Here is a 23,761-nt window from a genome sequence, read left to right as displayed (position 1 = left end):
AGATGTGTAGAGGTACAAGGGATTTATTTTAAAAGTAATAATTACATAAGAAATAGGAACAGGAGTAAGCCAAACAGCCCCTCGAACCTGCTCTGCCATTCAATAAGATCATGACTGATCTTCTACCTCAACTCCCACTTTCCCTCCTGAGCCCCATATCCCTTAATTCCCCTAGTGTCTAAGTATCCATCAATCTAAGTTTTGAATATACTCAACAAGTCAGCATCCACAGCCCTCTGGGGTAGAGAATTCCAAAGATTCACAACCCTCTGAGGAAAGTAATTTTTCCTCATCTCAGTCCTAAATGGCTGACTCCTTATTTTGAGACCATGACCCCTAGTTCTAGACTTTCCAGCCAGGGGAAATAGCCTCTCATCATCTACCCTGTCAAGCCCTCTCAGAATCTTATATGTTTCAATGAGATCACCTATCATTCTTATAAACTCCAGAGAATATAGGCCCATTCTATTCAATCTCACCTCATAGGACAGCCCTCTCATCCCAGGAATCAATCTAGTGAACCTTCGTTACTAAAAGTAATTTTAGAAAATGCACAGCACATAGTACTTTGCATATAAGAGAAAAAAACTTGTATTTATAAAGTTCCTTTCATGTTCCCGGAGTGCATCAAAGTGCATTCCAGACAATGAATTATTCAAGTGTTGTCGCTATTTTGTAGGTAAAAGCAGCAGCATATTTGTGCACTGCATGGTCACACAAACAGTGAGGTAACTGACTGGTTGGTCTGTTTCGGTGGTTGATTGAGATATAAATGTTGGCCAACATCAACAACTTGCTTTTGTATTTTTGTTTTGCAGCTAGGGCACCCAAATAACTTTAAGCAGTGCAGCTTGGACAGCACAAAAAAGCAATGACAAAGTTCAGACTTGAGTATCCCACTTTAGGTTTTGGGAGAGTTTAAAGTGGACTGTGACTTTTGACCATTTGGCAGGAATCCTAACTGCACAACAGGTTATTGAACCTGAGTGATTTCAGAAAATATAGCTGTATTCTAAATATCTCTCAATGGCCAACCTCTGTGTCCTGTATGACCCAAAACTGAGCTTCAAACCCGACGTACTGACCACTTATTTCCATCTGCACCATCATTCATCTCCACCCTTGGCCCCCCGCTCACTGCTACAGAAACCTTAACCCAGGCTTTTGCTGCTTGTACACTCGACCTCTACGCTGTTGGCCTCCTTCCTGTGGTGCATCCAGAACGCCACTGCCTACATCCTGCCCTGCACGATGTCCTAATTACCAATCACTCTAACTTGGCCGACCTCCATTAGCTCCCAACACCTCACATTCAAAGTCTAAGAAAGCCTTGCTCTATCTATCTCTGCAACTTCTTCCAGCCTTGCATCCCAGGCTGTACACTTCGGTCCTGCACTGCAGGCCTTGTGTGCGTCCCCCACCAACAGTGGCAGAGACTTCAGTCATTGGGGCCTTACGCTCTTGTACTCTGCCTTGCTAACTCTCTTCCCCACTTTTAAAAGTATCCTCAAAACCAGTCTTTTTCAGCCAAGCTTTTGGTCACTTCGAACTCGCTTCTGCTCAGGTCTGTTTTCTGCTATGTGAAACACTTTATCACTGTGATCTTCTCATAGAATCTTACAACACATTTGGCCTATTGTGCCTGTGCCAGCTCTTTGAAAGAGCTGTCCAATTATTTCCACTCTCTTGCTCAATTCCCTTTTGAAAGTTAAGATTGAATCTGCTTCTACCACCCTTTCAGATAGTGTGTTCCAGATCATCATAACTTGCTTTTAAAAAAAATTCTCATCTTTTTCCCCCGTCCCCCGGTTCTTTTGCCATTTATCTCAAATTTGTGCCCTCTGGTTACCGACCCGCCTGCCAGTGGAAACAGAGTAAATAAAGAGAAACTATCAAAGCCCCTCATAATTTTGAACACCATTATTAAATCTCCCTTGCTCCTTCTCTGCTCTAAGGAGAACAATCCCAGCTTCTCTGGTCTCTCCATGTAACTGAAGTCCCTCATCCCTGGTACCATTCTGGTAAATCTCCTCTGTACTCTCTACAAGGCCTGGATATCTTTCCTAAACTGTGGTGCCTAGAATTTGACACAATACCTGCTAAGGCCTAACCAGTGATGTATAAAGGTTTAGCATAACTTCCTTGTTTTTCTGTATTAAAGGTGCTGTAAAAATGCTGTTAGTTATAGGATGACATTATTTTTCCCAAACTGGTGTGCTCAACACATCACTTCAGTACCTCTGTTTTTGTGAACAGACTAATCTCTTGCATGTGATTTTGTGTTTTGCCTTGAATGTGTTTTGGTTGGGTTTTGTGGCCTGGAACACATCTAAATTAATTTCATATGCCCTTTGACATACTGACGTGCAAGATATTTCATATTTGAATCTGAAGCATGTTTGCATTATTTTGGTTCTCCCTCTGGAATTTGTGTAGCTAACCAACAATAGAGATTAGAATCCTGACTTTAAAATTTGGTGTCTGTTTATTAAGTATAAAATGTTCTACATATAATGAATGGCCATTTAAGGGTAAATTCATTGAATCCACGCCCCCCCAGCCATGCTCAAAGGAATTGTGGGTTGGATTATAAGAGCTACGGCACAGTAGCACTAACGCTCGAATGTGGCTCTACTGGGAGCACAGGATCTTAAAATTTACACTTCAACATATTCCCTTTCCCTTCATTTTTAAAATAAATTAGTTTTGGTGATTTTGGATTATTAGCAATAGCTTCTGATTACAACAGTGACTACACTCCAAAAGTACTTTATTGGCAGTAAAGCACTTTGGGATGTCCTGAGGTCATGAAGGTGCTATATAAATGCAAGCCTGTCTTTTCATAAAAACTACAATGTTAGTGTATAAATAAGTGTATCTGTGAGGTTAGATTGTAAATATTGTAAACCAAAGGGAAGAGTAAATGTGTTTTCTAATGCTGTGACTGAGACCTGGTTTCATTAACTGAGTTTGATGTGTGTCATTTGTGAACACACAAGTTTGGAATCTTAGTCTGCCATCATCATGCTAGTTTCTCATTTAACTCAGCATGAGGGTGGGGGAAGAGGCGAGAGAAGGGAGTCTGCAATTTTGTGTAATGTATTTTCAGCCCATTTCAATATGACCAATGCAATAATTTGCATTGAAAGATAATTCAATATAATACCATTTGAGTGGAATAGTATATCTACTATTGGAGATTCATAAGTAGTTCTGAACATCAAAGCAAAGTGCCTACAAAAATGCAAATGAATTTTTAATAAATTTTTGACATCTGCAGGAGTATAGCCTGGGTTAGTTGAAGCGGTGCTGTGAACAATGAGCCGGTTCCATTTATACAGAGCTGTAAATAGATATAAAGCATTAATTGTAACTAAGACTTTCAAAACACCAGAGGGGTAATTTTGAGTCTGCACTACCAACAGTGAACCTTGCCTGCTGGAAGCACGTCGGAAGTTTGAGCCAAAAGGGTCTGAAAATCATAGGCGGCTCATGCCCGAATATCCAATCTGCTCTGCAGCAGATGCAGCCCCTCACAGGCAGCTCAGATGCATGAAATTCCCCTTGGATCTTTACATATCAATTAAGAGCAGGAGTAGGCCATTTGGCCCCTCGAGCCTGCTCTGCCATTGATCAGATCATGGCTGATCTGATTGTGACCTCAGTCCTACTTTCCTGTCTACCTACTATAACCTTTGACTCCCTTGTTAATCAGGAATCTATCTAACTCAGCCTTAAAAATATTCAATGACCCTGCCTCCACCACTCTGGGGAAGGGAGTTCCACAGACTCACGATCCTCTGAGAAATTTTCTCCTCATCTCCGTCTTAAATGAGAGACCCCTTATTTTTAAACTGTGGCCCCTAGTTCTAGCCTCTCCCACAAGGGGAAACATCCCCTCAGCATCTACCCCTTCTAGTCCCCTCAGGATCTTATGTTTCAATAAGATCACCCCTCATTCTTTTAAACTCCAGTGTATACAGGCCCAACTTGTCCAACCTTTCCTCATAAGATAACCCCCTCATCCCAGGAATCAGTCGAGTGAACCTTCTCTGAACCGCCTCCAAAGCAATTATGTCCTTTCTTAAATAAGGAGACCAAAACTGCACACAGTATTCTAGATGTGGTCTCACCAATGCCCTGTACAACTGTAGCAAAACATCTCTACTTTTATATTCCATTCCCCTTGCAATGAATGACAACATTCCATTTGCCTTCCTAATCACTTGCTGTACCTGCATACTAACTTTTTGTGATTCATGTACTAGGACACCCAGATCCCTCTGTACCTCCAGAGTTCTGCAATCTCTCTCTCCATTTAAATAATATACTGCTTTTCTATTCCTCCTGCTAAAGTGGACAAGTTTACATTTTCCCACATTATACTCCATCTGCCAAATTTGCCCACTCACTTCACCTATCTATAATCCCTTTGCAGACTCCTTATGTCCTCTTCACAACTTACTTTCCTACTTACCTTTGTGTCATCAGCAAATTTAGCAACCATACTTTTGGTCCCTTCATCCAAGTCATTAATATAGATTGTAAATAGTTGAGGCCCAAGCACTGATCCCTGTGGCACTCCACTCATTACCAACCTTGCCAACCTGAAAATGACCCACTTATGCCTACTGTTTCCTGTTAGCTAACCAATCCTTTATCCATGCTAACATGTTACCCCCCCCCCCTACACCATGAGCTCTTATTTTGTGTAGTAGCCTTTGATGTGGCACCTTGTCAAAAGTCTTCTGGAAATCCAAGTACACCACATCCACAGGATCCCCTTTATCCACGTTGCTTGTTACTTCCTCACAGAGCTCTAATAAATGAGTCAAACACGATTTCCCTTTCACAGAGCCGTATTGACTCTGCCTGATTGCATGGAGATTTTCTAAGTACCCTGCTATAACCTCCTTAATAATAGATTCTAGGATTTACCCTATGACATATTAAGCTAACTGGCCTGTAGTTTCCTGCTTTCTGTCGTCTTCCTTTCTTGAATAGAGGAGTTACATTTGCTATTTTCCAATCTGATGGGACCCTTCCAGAATCTAGGGAATTTTGGAAAATTAATACCAATGCATCTACTATCTCTGCAGCCACTTCTTTTAAGACCCTAGGATGAAGTCCATTGGGATCTGGGGACTTGTCAGCTTTTAGTTCTAATAATTTTTTCAAAACCCTTTCCCTGGTGATTGTAAATGTTTTAAGTTCCTCCCTCCCTTTCACCTCTTGATTTACAATTATTTCTGGCATGTTATTTGTATCCTCTACAGTGAAGCGGATGCAAAATATCTGCCCAGTTCATCCCCCACTTCCTTATTCTCCATTATTAATTCCCCAGACATGCTCTCTAGAGGACCAATGCTCACTTTGCTTTTTTTTCCTTTTTAAATACCTGTAGAAACTCTTACTGTTTTTATATTTCTAGCTAGTTTTCTCTCGTACTCTAATTTCTCCCTCCCTATTATTCTTTGTCATTCTTTGGTCAGAATATAAAAAACAGCAATCTTCTGACCTATCACTAATCTTTGCAGAATTGTATGCTTTTTCTTTCAATTTGATACTATCTTTAACTTCTTTAGTTAGCCACGGATGGTACGTCCTTTCCCTAGAGTCTTTCTTTCTCACGGGAATGTATCTTTGCTGAGTGTTATGAAATATCTCATTACGTGTCTGCCACTGCATCTCTACTGACATATCCCTTAACCTAAGTTCCCAGTTCACTTTAGCCAGCTCTGTCTTCATGGCCTCATAATTGCCCTTATTTAAGTTTAAAGCACTAGTCTTAGACTTAGTCTTCTCTCCCTCAAAATGAATGTGAAATTCAGTCATATTGTGATCACTGCTACCTAGAGGCTCCTTTACAATGAGATCATTAATTAATCCTGTCTCATTACACATTACCAGATCTAGAATAGCCTGCCCTCTGGCTCTGGAACGTGCTGCTTTAAGAAACTGTCCCGAAAGCATTCTATGAACTCGTCTTCCAGGCTACCTTTGCCAATCAGATTCTTCCAGTCTATATGTAAATTAAAATCACCCATGATTATCACTGTTCCTTTCTCACAAGCCTCCATTATTTCTTCCTGTATACCCTGTCCTACAGTGTGATTACTGTTTGGGGGCCTATAAACTACTCCCACAAGTGACTTTACTATTTCTTATTTCTACCCAAATTGATTCTATATTTTGGTCTTTAGAACTAAGGTCATTTCTCTCTGTTATACTCATGTCGTCCTTAATTAACAGAGCTACCCCTCCACCTTTTCCTAGCTTCCTGTCTTCCGAGATGCCAAGTACCCTTGAATGTTCAGGTTCCAGCCTTTGTCATCTTGAAGCCATGTCTCTGTAATGGCTATCAGATTGTACACATTTATTTCTATTTGAGCTGTCAAGTCATCTATATTGTTACGAATGCTATGCGTATTCGGATACAAAGTCTTTAGTGCTGTCTTTTTACCATTTTTTTGCAACCTCTCGTCTTATCTGCTGGTGCACAAGTTTGCATGCTCTGTCCCTTCCTGCCACTCTCTGATTATCATTTCCCTTATTGCTACCTTGCTTTCTTGCCTTGACTTCTTTCTTTAATTTATCACATCTTCCCTTACTTGATCCCTCGCCTCCCCATTATTTAGTTTAAAGCCTTCTCTACCGCCCTATTTATACGATTTGCCAGAACACTGGCCCCAGCATGGTTCAGATAAAACCTATCCTAATGGTACAGCATCCACTTTTCCCAGTACTGGTGCTGGTGCCAGTGCCCATGAATCAAAACCCATTTCTCCCACGCCAATCTTTGAGCCACAAATTTAACTCTAATCTTATTTACCCTATGCCAATTTGCTCGTGGCTCATGTAATAATCCAGAGATTATTACTTTTTTGAGGTTCTGCTTTTTAATTTAGCTCCTAGCTGCTCATATTCCCTAAGCAGAACCTCTTCCCTCCTACCTATGTCGTTGGTACCTACGTGGACCACAACAACTGGATCCTCCCCCTCCCACTGTAAGTTCCTCTCCAGCCCAGAGCAGATGTCCCGAACCTGGGCACCGGGCAGGCAACACGGTCTTCTGGACTCTTGTTCTCAGCTGCAGAGAACTGTCTATCCCCCAACTATACTGTCCCCTAATTGCAAAGGCTGAGGCTCCCCCACTTCTACCTTCTACATCCCCTTACCTGCCTTGCTCACAGTCACACCCTCCTGTCCCTGATCACTGACCAATTTAGATGACCTTATCCTAAGGGGTATGACCGCCTTCTGGAACTGAATGTCCAGGTATTTTTTCCCCCTCCCTGATGTGTCGCAGTGTCTGTAGCTCGGCCTCCAGCTCAACGACTCTGAGCCGAAGCTCCTCAAGCCGCAGACACTTACTGCAGATGTGATTGCCCTGGATCTCCCTGGTGTCCAGGAGCTCCCACGTTCTGCAGTCGCTACACATCACCTGCCCTGTCATCTTTATTATGTGTTAATTAATTTATTCTCAATTAAATTTATAAACCCTACTACTCCCAATAAGCTTTGCAACTACTAGTAATCCTTCTACTACTACCACTAAAACCTTACAATTACTAAGTTACGCTTGTTTTGAAAGTTAAACGAGTCAAACACTCACCAACCAATTTATCCCTGCTCTTGGTCTGCTGCTGCTCAGGTCTGCTGCCGCTCTGCAGAAAATGTTAGAAAAAGCAAGGCAAAGGAGCACCTCCTTCCCACGCTCACCAAACTCTCAAGTTGCTCACTCTGTGCCCGCTGCTTTGTTGCACAGCAGACTAGGTATCTTGACTGGCAATTTGTATATTTTTTTAGATTTGGCTGAATTTCGGGAAATCTTTGCAAAAGCCAAGCACATAACCATTATAACAGGCGCTGGAGCTAGTGCAGAGAGCGGAGTCCCCACCTTCCGTGGAGCAGGGGGCTTTTGGAGAAAATGGCAAGCCCAGGTACGTCCCTGTGAGCCACAAACCTCGTGACGGGAGAGTTTAATACATTTGGTAATAGTTCATGTCAACAACATTTAATCTTTATAGGTATCATAGATCTTCTAATCACAATAAATATTCCAGGTAGGCGATTCATTTTATTGTATTTAGTATCCTGTTATAGCAAAACATTTCAACACATGCTGTACATTTTACAATTGTGGGAAGAGACTACAAATCCATGATATGGAGGAAGGCTGAGGATTGTAGTTATTGCTGTGACTACTAGCCTGAATTTATGAAACTTAAATTAGTTTTTATTTTAACAATTGGACATTAAAATGCTTTAAAGAAACTGCTTATATTTTCATATTGTCAGCTACCTTTTTTTAAAAAATGGACACTGGTTTAAAACACTAAAAGAAACATCTATCTACACTGTAGATTTTATCTGCCATAGTTCAATGCCAGTGCAACTGTATGAGTTGGGTTGTGGTAATATGTATTTGTTTTGCCCCCATCTCCTGTGCAGCAGAGAAACGATGCTGTGCATCCCTTTATGGTGCATCCAAAACCTGGAACTGACTGTGTGTGTGTGGCCATAAGCTGTGAACTTGTTTTTAGGCACTAATAAAGCTAAACTTCACTTGGCTCACACCATATATACTTTCAGTTGTCAATAATACTGTATGATGTGTTGAATTTTAATTTGATTAATAAACAAAGTGCTGGAAATGCACAGCAGAAAGAGGAAAAACAAATTAACATTTCGGGTGGGCTCCTTCTTCGGAAGGCTTCCAAATATTAATGGACATACCTACCATATATTTGCTGCAAATTTCTATTTTTATTTCAGATTTCCAGCATTTTTTGTTCTTTCGATCTTGAAATTTTAATTTATTCTTATTTTACTATCAGGTAATCATACCAAGTTTCCCCTGGAAATGTCACTTTTTAATTATAAAAAGTTCTCTGTTTAAGTTCAAGAATGGCATGGTTGATTAAGACATTGTGTTTGTGCCTCTTGGATCCGGTTTCCAAATCCAGGCCAGACTGACGCTGTAAAATCTATCTGTAAGGTGCTACGCGAAACGATTTTGGGGAATCCTGACTCAGTACCTGGTAGGTCCACAACACACATCTGCCCCTAGTTTTGCACTAAGTTGTGTGTGACTCACCCAAACAAAAGGAAAGGCTAATTTGTGATTAATTCACACTGGGGCAGAGCTGTAATAGGATTGAAGGATAAGGGCATTACAGGAGGAAGTTTATTGTACCTTTGTTCCTAGAGGGGAAAAAAAAGTGGAAAAAATGTTCTTCCTCCAGCACTGATTGTTACCTTGTTGAACACACAAATCTAAATTTGCCTTACGCTGCAGTTTGAACATTTTAAACTATTAAGGATTAAGTACTATAAAGTCCAGCTTGTAATTTGCTCTGCCTTTTTTTCAAGGTCGCATTTTGGAGAAACGTAGGGGGTAACTTCCAACTTCGCTGCCTGGGCAGTGACCTGACAGAGCTGATTGCCTACCTATTGTGCTCACTTTTTTAAAATTTTTGTTCCATTGAAATCAATCAAGGCAGTGAAGTTGAATATTACCCACCTGAAGTTTACTGGTGTGTAAATTGTTACTTTATATTTGTACAATATTAAAACATGTAAATCACATTTTTGAGTAAGGGTTGAAATTTGCATGCAAGTACTTGTTATGCATAGCATAGTCCAAGCTTTTTGTTGTCTTGGGCCACTAAGGTGCATACCTTGGAGCTTTAAGGCACATGTGAAGTTTAAATCCATGTTCCCATTAATTTGCATATATATCCAGTTGCTGAGACTAACCATTCTGATTTAGGATTTATTCGCCAATGAGACAACAGGGCTAAAAACAGCCCTTTCCACATCTCCAGGCCCACAGAACAAACCAAATAGGACTGAGTTGCCTGGGCTTCAAGGGCTGCATGTGGCCAATTGGGGCCCCAGCTTGGGCACCCCTGATATGTATTCATAAACGAGGAGTGTTTTGTATGTGTACTTTTCTATTAACAGGACTTGGCTACCCCGGAAGCATTTTCAAGAAATCCTTCTAGGGTATGGGAATTCTATCACTACCGTCGTGAACTGATGCTGAGCAAAAGCCCAAATCCTGCACATATTGCTATTGCTGAGTGTGAGGCTAGACTGAGCAAGCAAGGCCGAAAGGTTGTGGTCATCACTCAGAACATTGATGAACTTCACAAAAGAGCAGGATCGAAAGATATTTTTGAAATTCATGGTATGAGACCTCTTTGTACTCTGAAACCCATGATTTGTAGTCATTACTATTTGTCTTGGAACATAACTTGTAATGTCTGTAGTGGGCGGGGGGGGGAAATAAACTGTTGTTAATGAGGTTGGGGACAACGCACGTTGTCTACATTGACCCACGGACAGTGAATCTGTATTTTGCTAGGTACCCTAGTAGTTAATGAACTAGAGAAAGAAATCCCAGCTATATTCAGACAGGTCTACTTGCCTCGTTCACCAATCTGACTGAAGTACAGAATGGAGTCTTTACTGGTTTTTATGTTACGATAGCTAAAAAGAGTAACAAGATACATGGCACGCTTCTCCATTTCTGTTTTATTCCATTTCTCTTTAGTTTCTCACTCTCTTTGCATTCCTCCTTTTCATCTTTCTCTCTGCATTTCTCTTTCAATACTTTCTGTATTTCTCTCCGGCCCATTTTTCTTCCCTTGCTCTCTAACTGTAGCTCTGTTACACTTGGATGTTTTTCTCAGTGTTTCCTTCTCCCTCGGTGCTAAAACAAATTGTAGTAGGCAATCATCTGATACAAACTCATTGGCATTACAGGTCTGAGCCTCTTACCATTTTATATAAGAAGTATTACACAATCTTTCTAATCCTAAAGATGATCATTTCAAAATTTAAACAACTGCATGTTACCCAATGCAAATTCATCTTCAACAGTTATAAAAATGACAAATTAAAAGCCCCTCTATTTTAAATTCTTCCTCTTACCTTTTCCCCATTCTCTCTCCTTTCCCTCCTCACAGCCAGCACTTTTAACAGTCAGTAGTATAGTGCAAATCTTGAGCCAGGTTTCCATTTGCTGGGAATAGGAGTTAAATATATACGTATTAAAATATAAATGGTAGGAGACTCCGCCGTTAGCCTCGCAAAAACGGGAGTGTGCCGTCTACCTCCCTATGTGTCCCAAGATGTTGCTGGATTTGTGTCGTAAATACGAATGAATCTCACCGCAGACATTTAGGGCTGGTAGTTCATGTTGTAAGGTCCCTATTAGTTACTTGATTTATGGTCCTGACATGAAACTCTACCTTGGAGGCCCAGAAAGGGAACAATTGAAACTGTGGAGTGTCTCTCCTGCAAGTAGTAAATTGTTCCTAGAGGTATTTTTTCATTTTAATCCAATCTTTCCCTCTTTATTTCCCTTTCTGTATCTCGTTTGACTCTAATTCGCCCTATTTCCATCTATCATGCTCTTTCTTTCTCTTTCCTTAAATTTCATTGGTTAAGGAGCTGCACCATTATTTGTTATTATCGTTGTCCCCAAAACTTGGTGCACCTTGGCAACGGGCAGTTGAAAAAACTGTCTGTAATCACCAAGCATTGTTCTGTGAATTATAAATGCGATTTCATTTCGAGGATTTCATTTCCAACAATGTTCACCTGAGGAAGGAGGAAGCCTCTTAAAGCTTGTGAATTTAAAATAAAATTGCTGGACTATAACTTGGTGTTATAAAATTGTTTACCATTATCAATTAGCAGCGCAAAAATAATTCGATCTGAAAGGTGAGGTTAAAAAGTCCAATTCATGGTGCTCGTCGCGAGATGTGCCGCTCCAGCAATTTCTGGACCAAAGTAACAATCTGCAGTTGTACTGCTCTCGCTGAGTTTCTAAAGGTAATATTTGTCTCAGAAGGTAGTTGAATAGTTTTTCCTGTATGCCAGCAAACCTCCTGTGGTGTCCCTTGCATAGGTGGAGGTTAGACTGTTTGATAATAGGGTGGTATCAACAAAGTGTGACATTACAGGAAGTGTGCTCCATAAATGTGGGTGTCTTCTTTCCTCCCCCCCCCCCACCGCCAGATGACTTGTAGATAGCCACTATCCTGTGAAAGGGGTCTCACCCCACTGGTTTAGCAGATGTGCTGACTGATCAACCACTCAGTGTATTGAACCGTCTGTCCTCTTGGCCTTGAGCATTGCTGTGGCTGTCTTTCATTGGAGGAGAGCAAGACATTTTTAAGTGACTGTAAATAGAAAATTTGATTCAGGACTTTTTGTGAACAACATTCATATTGTAACACACCCTCTAACTCAGAGCAGATATGCTTTTTTTAAACTGCTTTCTCAATTTTCATGTTCCAGATCTGTAAGTTGGTGCATTCTCATTTGTTTTATGTTTTAAACTTTTAAATTTGTTCCTTCCTTTTTAGGCAGTTTATTCAAAACACGCTGCACAAACTGCAAACATGTAGCAGAGAATTACAGAAGTCCAATATGCCCAGCTTTAGCCACAAAAGGGTAACTACTTAATAGAGCTAATATTTGAGATGTATGTGATTTAGTTAATGCTATAAAGCTGCTGGACAGTTAGCCTTGACTGATATTTGTATTCAGCCTTCCCTCAGGTTTGGATTGCCAATTTTAGCAAGATTGTCTGAAGAGAAAAGAAAAACTAGCTTAAGGAGTGGGAGTCCTTTTCTACATCTTGAACATGCTCTGTCCAGTTAATGATTTCTGTAGAGGTCTGTGGGTTGCAGATGTGATAAACAGCAAGTCCTTTCTTAGGAAATTAGACTAAAACTTGTTTACTAGAAATAAACATGGATATATGCTCTAAATTTGCAGGATATGCATTGAAATACTGTGTAGGTGAAAAAAGCTGAAAAATTTGCAGTAATGTTCAACATTAAATGTAATCTCTTTATTTCTAGTGCACCGGATCCCAATACAGAGGATGCTAAAATCCCAGTTGAGAATCTTCCCAGGTAGAAATGTTTGTACCCTGGTACATAGTAATCATAGAACACATATTACTATGCACAAAATGTAACTATACTGTAGATAAAAAGCTAGTGATCATAGAGCAAATGTATTGTACACAATGTAACTGCATACTGTACATAGAGCCAATGTAACTGCAGCATAACAAACTTTTATAGTCAATGTAACTATTGCAGACTGGTGCCTCCAATGAAAGATCTTTTTGGGGGAGCAGCTCAACATACTAGTTGAACATAAAATTTGTGTTAAATTTGCTGAAGTGTTTTTCCATCCTTCCCTGAGAATCAAATGGTTTACAATTAAAATAGAATGACTTGCATTTATACAGCATCTTATCACACCTTGCAGAGCTTTTCAGAATGAGTTACTTTGAAATATAGTGAATGTTGTTTAATTTAAAAAAAAGCTTGGATCAGTGTGATTTTCAGATGGCTGATGCTGTGCTGCAGGATAGTAATACCTGTTGCTCCTGCAAGGAGGGTAAAGCACCTCTAGCTATTTTTGCATATCAAAAATGGAATTGTCAGAGGCCGGTGGGTGGGGGGTGCAGGGTCAGGTGGTGGGAAATCATCTGCTTGGTCAATGAGCTGTGGGAGGAAAAACAAGATTAGGGCATTGTTTTTTTTTGCAGATAATCATAGTTAATTCTGTGTTGGATCAACTCCTTTTTCAAAAGTGTTTGGTTATTAAGTGGCTTGTAGATCACAGACAGAGGTCCTGCCGATATTGTGGTTTGTTGAAATCATATTAAAGTTGAATTATGTAGATAGTAATGTTTACTTGGTGCATTTGTTTAATAATATTTCAACATCAATTTCTTTTTCCTCCCACCGTGATCTACAGCCCTACATGTCTGCGCACTTTTTAGTCCTCCAACACCAGCCTACTTCGGGCTCTCCGCTCCACGTCGGCAGCCCCTCCTTCAGAGGACAGGAGAAAGTCATTGGAGTTCCCTTCCTCAGCATATTCTCTTTGCCATCTCGTTCCCTGCCTTCGAAAATCTCCTTTTTTAAGACTCTCCTCATCTGCAGTGCTTTTGACAGTCTTGGTCTTAGTTTTCCTCTACCCACCTGGGGCTTTATGTACATTCCACTGTCTATTGCCCTGTAAAATGCTTTGAGATCTTTTTTGTACATAGTGAGTGCTATAGAAGGTTATTTACCTTCCTCAGCAGATTAAGTAAACTGAGGAGAATATACGACCGTGCATTTGAAAGGATTAGACTCGATGGAGTGAATAGTTTTTCCTTGATCCAAATGTTCTCATGCTAAATTTGGGTTCTGCGCTCTCAGCTGTGCTTCTAGATCGATGTGTGCAACATGCTACAAACGTACAACAAGGAAATAGTTTTAATGTAATTGTATTTAAAATGTACTGATTTAGGGGTTGGACTGCAGGCCCAATATGCTGGTGCATCACTAAAGATTGAACATGGCTTCTGTCCTGGTCCAGCTCTTACCTTGCAATTCTCCATGTGCTGGGTTTCCATCTATCAGCCAATTAATTTGTGGTGATGCTATCTTTAGGATGATCAGTGAGTCTCCTGGCAGCTAGTTCAAACAGTGGAGAATTTGGAATAGCTATTCTCAACAAATGGAGTGACAAAACACAGGAAAAAAGTTAAACTTTGTTTCTACCAAAAAAGTTCTTTAACTGTATATCTAATGTCTTTTTTAGGTGTGAAGAGTTTGGTTGCAATGGTCTACTTCGTCCACATGTGGTATGGTTTGGAGAGACCCTAGATTCTGATATCCTGATGGAAGTGAACAAGGAACTTGAAATCTGTGACCTTTGTCTTTTGGCAAGTATATATTTTCTTTACGAAGTTACCTATACAGACAGGATTGTTTTCTGAATGTGACTCACTCAATGGGAATGATAACAAGCCAATGTTTGCTTGATACACAAACTGTTGACCAATGCAAAAGCAAATGGCTCACTTTTGACTGGCTAAACCGGTAGCTACAACAGATACTGGTTTACCATGCTGATTGTTGAAAGTCCAAATTTCATTGGCTTAACTTGTCTCTTTTAACATTGGCATAAAGTAGTATGAAACTGGTCCTAGAAGTGCATGTTTGTGTCGTTTATAATTTCTGCCATGCTTCTAAAAATTAAAATCAAGGCGCTTATGTGACTACTGGCCACATGGTGACATACCTGATGGGAATCTGTCACAAGAAGGAAAAGGGAGAAACTTGAGGAAAAAGAAAATGTTACTTTTTTAAAATATAATTACCTCAAACTGAATGCAGGTTCCTATTCAATATCAGATATTCCCAAGTCTTTATTGCCCGGGCTAGGCTTGTCTATAAAACCAAGCAGTCTGTGTTCTGTGGATCATGTACTGTGGGATCTTAGTCTCCAAACAGACTATACTGTTATGATATAGCACAGAAAAAGCCTGTTGATGGCTGTTTGATGGGAGGAGTTGCAGTCTGACCTTTCACCACCTAAGATCTGCATTTGAATCCAGTCTAGACTGATGGGATTCATGACTCTTCCCTTGGGTTGTATAAATCCTAAATGAAATGGTTTGGGCTATCTCAACCAAATTCCTTGTGGGTATGGATTGATCGCACAGAGTTGGCAACAGTTTGGTGCATATAGGCAATCTCACTTGGGCTACAAGGATGGCTGATATAGGAAGGGGGGGAATAACTTGCTGGCGCAACAAGGAGTACTCAACTATAATTGTAATTATGGCATACTTTTGGCAGAGTAGAAGGTGCATTCTATTTCTGTCTGGCACTATACCGGGAATCCTTGATACTGACAGTGCATGCCAAAAGTTGGCAGGTGTTCCATTCCTTAGCATGGAAATCCCTCTTTTTTGCGTGAAGTCAATCAAAAGAGCCATTTACTCATGTCCTTACCTTAAGGTTCATTTTGAGGACACTTAACGCAGCCATTTGGAGCAATCTTCACACCAAACTTCTGGGAAAGGACTTGCCTTTGGGCAGCTTTGATTTGAATGTAGGTATCGACTGTTCCTACAGATTTCCTTCTATTGCTTCTTTTTGCCACCCCCCCTCCAGCCATTGCATTATAATAGAACATGAGGATATGAATGAAAAAAGATGCATTGCCATCTTACTACTTTTCAGTTGGAGGTATCCTTTATATATTGTGCACCCTCCCAGCTGCCTTTCTCTACCCCTTTTCAGAAAACAAAAACATTTGAGTTATTGCTACAGCTTGTACATTACATGATCATTCACTTTTCTCATAGGTTTTTTTTGTGCAGGACTGTAGGAAAGGATTATGTGGGTGGCATTATGATGTCATCTACTTCAGGAAGCATCTCATGTGATGTCCTTCCTGTGATATCCCAGTTGGTGAACTGGGCTTATCCTCTTTGTATGTGATGCATTCTGTTCAAAGAATGCAGACCTACCATGATTTTTGTTTTTGTTCGGAAGTAGCTTTTTTTTGGGTTGGGTTTCCAATGTACTATAAGTACTTGCGCAGCTGCCTAATGAAACTGGCCACTTTAATCTTATGAGCTAATTGAATCACATAATCAAGGAAAAGTCTAGGAGTTTGTCCAATGAAATGAATTTCTGCACCAAATTGATCTTGCTCAGGTTTTAATATAATACAGATGAGATTGTGTGATTACATAAATCTTTTGAATTCGTTCCTTCAAGGTTGGGACATCATCGGTCGTTTATCCAGCAGCATTGTTTGCTCCCCAAGTAGCTGCGAGGGATGTGCCAGTAGCAGAGTTCAACACTGATGTCACAAATGCTACCAGAAACTTCAGGTATGTGCAGTGCTGCGTTGTGGACAATTTTGAATCCACTGGGATGGAGAAATTTGAGCCCTTTCCTGCCACTGACCGGATTCTGCTGCTGCTCCAGAGGATGGAACGTTGCTGTGGCAGGAATTCTCAACCGTTTTGCGGGAATTCCCGCCGATGGAGGAGCAGCAGCAGAATCTGATCAGTCCTGGGTGCAAGCGGTGGAAAGTGCCAGTCGCAGTTAAGAGCTGGGAAGAAAAATACCAGTGAGAGTGGTAGAGGGAGAAAATGTCGGGAGGGAGAGAAAAGTGCCGGGGGGGGGGGGGTGACTGAACAGGTGTAGGGGCAAAAATGCCAGAAGGTGAAGTATTAACGTGAACTGAGGAGGGAGAGGAAAGTAACATCAGCAACTGAGGAGGAAATTACCAGCATGAACTGATAGATTTGGGGGTGGGGGGGGAGGAGGAGGAATGTACCAGCAAGAAGGGAGTTGCCTCTGGGAAGGAGGGACAGTGGCTGTTGAAACTATTTTTGGAGAAGTGCTGGTCTGTTCAATATGGATAAATGGATAAATATCAATTGTGAAGTAAATTGATATTTTAATCCTGTTTAAATAGGATTAAAATATCAATTTACTTCACAATTGATATTTTAATCCTGTAACTTTAGATTAAAATATCAATTATGAAGTAATATCAATTTTACTTCACAATTGATATTTTAATCTAAAGTTACAGGATTAAAATATCAATTGTGAAGTAAAAGTAACCAAAATGCACCATTTTTAATGCAAAAATGTTTATGGGGAGCATGCCTAGAAATTTATACACCAGTTGCAGGCTGTGGATGCTGGGACAATTGGAGCTTTCAAGACTGAAATCAATAGATTTTTGTTAGGTAAGGGTATTGAGGCATATGATAAGGTGGGTAAATGTAGTTGAGGTACAAATCACCCATGATCTAATTGAATGGTGGAGCAGGCTCAGAGTTGATGTTCCTATGTGAGTTATAGGGAATTCCTTTTTAATTACCCCCTTATCAATTAACACTTAAGCCTTGTATACTTTTTAAAAAAAATATCATCATGCTATCTGACTGACTGGAGGTTATCCATTACAGTAATAGTATTTTAAAAGCAAACAGAACTTGTGCTATGGGTGTATATGGTGCTGCACTGTGGAGGACACCAGGCATTATAATGTGCCATTAACGTTGTGCTTAACGTACATGAAGCACTTGAGTTAATGCTGTATTTGACTTCAGGAGGACATAGACTGGTTGAAATTTGCAAACACATGGCAGGTGAAATTTAATGTAGAGAAATGTGAAGTGATGGCTTTGGGAGGAAGAATGAAATGCAATATAAACTAAAAGGTACAATTTTAAAGAGGATGCAGGTACGGAGACCTGGGGGTGTACATGTACCAATCTTTGAAGGTAGCAGAACAAATTGATAGCTATGTTTTTTCAAGAAAGTATATGGATCGTTGGCTTTATAAATAGAGGCATAGAGTACAAAAGCAAGGAAGTTATACTAAACCTTTATACATCACTGGTTAGGCCTCTGCTGGTATATTATGGGTATCATAGGGTACCTTCAGTGCAGTGTTTGTTACTGGACAAATAATCCAGAGAATGTGGGTTCAACCTCGCCATGGCAATTTGTGAATTTGAACTTTGCGTCAAAATCCTGGAGCACCCTGCTAACAGCACAGGGAGTACCTTCACATGGACTGGTGGTTCACCATCACCACCTCCAAGGTCAACTTGGGATAGTCCATAAATGCTGGCCTTGCCAGCGATGCCCACAACCCGAGAATGAATGAATGAACATAAATTCTGGGCACCTCACTTTAGAAAGGATTTGGAGAGAGCAGAGAAGATTTACTAGAATAATATAGGATTGAGGGATTTTCAGTTATGTGGAGAGACTAGAGAAGCTGGGATTGTTCTTTGAGCAGATATAGTAAGGGGTGAATTAATAGGTGTTCAAAATTATAAAGGGTTTTGATAGAGTAAATAATTGAGTTTCCACTCGCAGGAGAATTGGTAACCAGTGGACAAAGATTTAAGATAATTGGCAAAAGAACCAGAAGGGAGATGAGATGCATTTTTTTTTTTACCCAGTGAGTTATGATGATCTGGAATGCACTGCCTGAAAGGGTGGTAGAAACAGATTCAATAATTTTCAAAAGGGAATTAGATAAATACTTGGAGGAAAAATTTGCAGGGCTATGGGGAAAGAGCAGGGGAATGGGACTAATTGAATAGCTCTTTCAAAGAGCCAACACGGGGACGATGGGCTGAATAGCTGCCTCCTGTGCTATATGATCTATAAAGTATCACCATAATCTGCTCATAATATGGAATCTTTTTGTGGTTGGTGCTATGGGGGGTCTAAACATAATTTGAACAAATTAAAACATTGTAGAATTTTTCTTTTAAGACTGTGATTCTTTACAATCTTTGATTCACTGAGGACTAATCCATAGATTGCCAGTGTCACAAAATCAATGCAGTGCCCTTTAGAACAACACCCTCCATTTTATTTCAGAAAATCTCAGTCTTTGGATTGGAACTGATGGTTAGGTTTAGGGTTACTTTATTTTTGCTGGGAATTTTTTTGAGCAGGAAAGTTTTAGGGAGGGTGGCGACTGTACTGGGTTGAATTTCTGGAGCTCAGGGATCTCTTTACCCAGATGGACTAATTTAAGGGGGTGTATGGATTTGTTATTTAATTATATTTCACAACACCAGCAGCTCTAGGGAATTCTTTTTGATCTTAGGCTAAACATGTTAAGATTTCAGCTTGCGAACTGACATTACAAAACTCTTGATGTTTCTTGTGGGGAGGGGGGGGCTGACAGTAGTTTAATTACTGTAATGTTAATCTCGTGTTTAAAATATACAATTTTCTATACACAATATAGTAACTAACTGTTAAATTAAAAAAATGCAAATGATTTTATTTAATAACTTCCTACCTGCTTTTCTCTGTCACCTCCCCATGTTTTGTGCCAAGCTGAGTTCTGCATAACTTTAAGAATCATGTCATAGTTAGCTCTCATGGCTTTTTTTTAAAAAGCCATTCAGGTGATTGGGCGTAATATATACCAATTTCTGGACACGCAGTCCTGCACCTAATCTGTGCCGGTGGCATGGCCGCCGCCGTATTGGTCCTCCCCTTTTTTTGTGTACCTGGCGGCTGCCTGAAATCAGCGGTGGATCAATTCAATGTCCAAAAAGGGTCCTGTGCCTGTTTCAGGACCCTTTGCAAAATGTGTGGAAAAACAAGGTGGAGCATCCACCGTGCAACCTGTGACTAGTTTTGCCAGTTCATCAGCGGTCCTTTTTAAAGGGACCACTGGAGGCTGCTGAAGAGATGGTAGGGAAAGTTTTTTTTAAAAAAAAATTTCCCCCCTTTCCCCCCTTCTGTAGAGCGTGGAGGAGCTGGAGCTCCATAGCACCACTGACAATCTTGCACTATTCACCCACAATAAAGTCCCCAGATTTCATTCACACCTTTTACTGGCTGCTCCCCTCTTGGTGCCGCTCCCACTCACCATGTTGCTGCTGGTGCTCCTGGCTCTGCAGGAAATGCTGGGCTCCAGTTTTCCCCCAACCCCATTTCCATGTCTTCTGAGCCCTTGTCCCCTGAGCCTCAGTCCTTCTCACCCTCTCCCTGCCCCCTAGTGACTGGTCCTTTCCTCCCCTCTCTTTTTCTCTCCCTTCCCTACCCCCCCCCCCCCACCCAAACTCCCTTTCCTTCTCTTTTTTCCCCCCCCCCCCCCCCCCCCCACTCCCACCCATCATAAAGGTTACAGCACAGAAGGAGGCCATTAGGCCCATTCAGGCCTCACTGGCTCAATGAAAGAGCAGTTCAGCTAGTCCCACTCGCCTGCCCTTTCCCTGTAGCCCTTCAAGTATTTATCCAGGTCCCTTTTTTTTTTAAAAGCCACAATTGAATCTTCCTCCTCCACCACCCTTTCAGGCAGTACATTCCAGATCATAATCACGTGCTGCATTTTTAAAAAAAGCTTTTCCTCATGTTGCCTTTGGTTCTTTTGCCAATCACCTTAAATCTGTGTCCTCTGGTTCTCAACCCTTCCACCAATGGGAACAATTTCTCTCTCTTCTGTCTAGACCCTTCATGATTTTGAATACCCCTATCAAATCCCCTCTCAACCTTCTCTGCTCAGAACATCCCCAGCTTCTCCAGTCTATCCATGTAACTAAAGTCCCTCATCCTTAGAATCATTCTAGTAAATCTCTTCTGCACCCTTTCTAAGGCCTTCACATCTTTCCTGAAGTGCAGTGCCCAGAACTGGACACAATATTCCAGTTGTGGCCGAACCAGTGTTTATAAAGGTTCAGCATAACTCTTGTATTCTCTGCCTCTATTTATAAAGCCCAGGATCCTGTATACTTAACCACTTTCTCAACCTGCCCTGCCACCTTCAACAATTTGTGCACATATATCCCCAGATCTCTGTTCCTGTACCCCTTTTGAGTTTTGCCCTCCAGCTTATATTGCTTCTCCTCATTCTTCCTACCGAAATGATCACTTCACATTTTTCTGGGTTAAATTTCATCTGCCACGTGTCCACCCATGCCGCCAGCCTGTCTATATCCTCTTGAAGTCTATCACTATCCTCCTCACTGTTTACTACACTTCCAAGTTTTGTCATCTGCAAACTTTGAAATTGTGCCCTGTACACCCAAGTCCAAGTCATTAATATATATCAAGAAAAGCAGTGGTCCCAGCACCGACCCCTGGGGAACACCATTGTACACGTCCCTCCAGTCCAAAAAACAACCGGGCACCACTACTGTTTCCTGTCCCTTAGCCAATTCTGTATTGATGTTGCTACTGCCCCCTTTAGTCCATGGACTGCAATCTTGATGATAAGCCTACCATGCAGCACTTTATCAAATGCCTTTTGAAAGTCCATATACACATCAACTGCACTGCCCTCATCTACCCTCTGTTACCTCATCAAAAAACTCTATCAGGTTACTTAAACATGATTTGCCTTTAACAAATCTGTGCTGGTTTTCCCTAATCAATCCACCCTCTTCCAAGTGACCTGTTAATTCTGTCCCGGATTATCGTTTCTAAAAGCTTCCCCACCGCACAGGTTAAACTGACTGGCCTATAGTTGCTGGGTTTATCCTTACACCCTTTTTTGAACAAGGGTGTAACGTTTGCAATTCTCCAGTCCTCTGGCACCACCCCCCGTATCTAAGGATGTTTGGAAGATTATGGCCAGTACCTCTGCAATTTCCACCCTTACTTTCCTTGGCAACCTAGGATGCATCCCATCCGGACCGGGTGACTTATCTACTTTAAGTACAGCCAGCCTTTCAAGTACATCTGCATGAATTTTTAGCCCATCCAGTATTTCAACTATATCTTCCTTTATTGAGACTCTGGCAACATCTTTTTCCCTTGGTAAAGACAGATGCAAAGTACTCGTTTTAGTTTTTTCCTCCCTTCTCCCTCGTCAGATCAATCCTATGTGAGTGCTGGCTCTCTTTCTCTGCCAGGGGAGCACTGCTGCAATGTGAGATTTAAAAGGGCGCAGTTCTCTCAGGCTCTTAAAAGCAATGCCCATCAGATTCATGTTCCATTCCAGGAGAATTTGGTTCACCACACTGCGGGCTGGATAAAACTGTTCCATGGGCCACATGTTTGACACCCCTGGGCCAAGGTCTCTAGGCTTGCTATAATGATCCTTCATTTGATCTAGTTTTGCTTCATCATTTCTTTTGGATGGGAAGAGTGTGGTTAGAAGCACTTTGTTCAGTCTTTCATTTCTCTAAATCCATACCATCTAAAATTGTGGCTGTTGAAAGATATCTTGCTGCTGCTTGTAGTTTTTAATGTCCCAGTGAAAGTACTGCAAAGTAACTTTCTGGGCACTTTTAGTTAGATTTATGTACTGTTGCTTACAATATTAACAAGTGGATTTAATTGATTTCCATTCTGGGAAGTGATGGTTGTTTTTCCAAAGCTCAAGCAAGGGAGTTAGTTTCAAAGTGCAACCTCTCTGGACAAACCAGAGACTTTCTGACATAAAGCAGCACAAAAATTCCTAACTGTTCAGTTCATCCACCGTACTAATTAAATTGGTCTCCTTTATTAAATCACCATTAGTTAGTTTAGATTTCTTTCTCTTTTATAGAAGTTGCTTCATAATGTGCCGCGGTCAGATTTGGTAGTAGACTTGCAGTATGATGGTGGATTTGGAACCTCTGTATCTTGCAGATATATCAGAAGGTGATAGACCTTCCAGTCCTTATTCTGTATGTTGCCAAAGACAATTGTATGCATTGATCTGTAATACTCATCAGAATTGCACTTTTCAATGCTGGTAACTCCTGAGGGGCCCTCCCACCTCCTTTCTGTGCTAATAGAGATAATTAGTCTAATTATTGGAATATATTTCTTTTTGCAGATTTCATTTTAAAGGCCCCTGTGGAACAACACTACCACCAGCACTTGCTCGTCATGAAAGTGAAGTAATTTTTTAAGGAACCTGTGCAAATGTTCACATGGCCTTTCCAAAACATTCTGCATATACCAGAGAATGAGCTGTTCGTTTGGTTACAAGATACGTTTTCAAATGCAGCACTTTAACAAATTGTGTTGTTTTCAGCAATAAGAAATCAATGTCACCACTTGAATTACAAAGAACGCTTAATGACGCTAAAGACTAAATACCTTCTTGGTTATGAATGATTTAATTACAAGGTTCTTAATTGTTTTGTGCTCCTTAGGGTTTATACAGTTCCCTATAACTCAATCACTGCATTGTACAGATTAGCAAATTTGCCTATAAATAAAACAATTGAAGAATTTCAATTATTGGTCCTGTTTTTAACTTGTCTGTCTTTACCTGTACAACACTGCACCATATGAAATCTTCATGTAGGCTTGTCTCCAATTTCTTCTTGAAAGCAGATAGTATTTATCTGCTACTTTGATGCAAAGGTTTTATTTTCACTCGCTTGTAAATTTTGTAGAACCTACAGACTTCTGTTACAGTAATACAAAAGTAAGTT

General features: G+C 40.7%; 1 protein-coding gene across 6 annotated transcripts in view; it reads left to right on the top strand.

The window, feature by feature from the left end:
• Positions 1–23,561, top strand: part of sirt5 (sirtuin 5) — a 29,093-nt gene extending 5,532 nt beyond the window's left edge. For 3 of the 6 annotated variants that reach the window (XM_068001720.1, XM_068001721.1, XM_068001723.1), the window contains exons 3-9: positions 7,810–7,943; positions 9,970–10,195; positions 12,384–12,471; positions 12,885–12,938; positions 14,632–14,755; positions 16,605–16,720; positions 23,155–23,561. In XM_068001720.1, the coding sequence (XP_067857821.1) occupies positions 7,810–7,943; positions 9,970–10,195; positions 12,384–12,471; positions 12,885–12,938; positions 14,632–14,755; positions 16,605–16,720; positions 23,155–23,230 (818 nt within the window). In that variant the 3' untranslated portion in view covers positions 23,231–23,561. Of the gene's footprint in view, positions 1–7,809; positions 7,944–8,030; positions 8,067–8,963; positions 9,045–9,969; positions 10,196–12,383; positions 12,472–12,884; positions 12,939–14,631; positions 14,756–16,604; positions 16,721–23,154 lie in introns of those variants that run through there. The other 3 variants (XM_068001725.1, XM_068001724.1, XM_068001722.1) reach the window with 3 other exon arrangements.
• Positions 23,562–23,761: the final 200 nt, after the last annotated feature.

This window comes from Heptranchias perlo, chromosome 2, assembly GCF_035084215.1.
Source record: "Heptranchias perlo isolate sHepPer1 chromosome 2, sHepPer1.hap1, whole genome shotgun sequence".
Classification (NCBI taxonomy): domain Eukaryota; kingdom Metazoa; phylum Chordata; class Chondrichthyes; order Hexanchiformes; family Hexanchidae; genus Heptranchias; species Heptranchias perlo.
The sequence above is the reverse complement of the archived record's forward strand: the minus strand, read 5'-3'. Positions and strand labels throughout refer to the sequence as shown.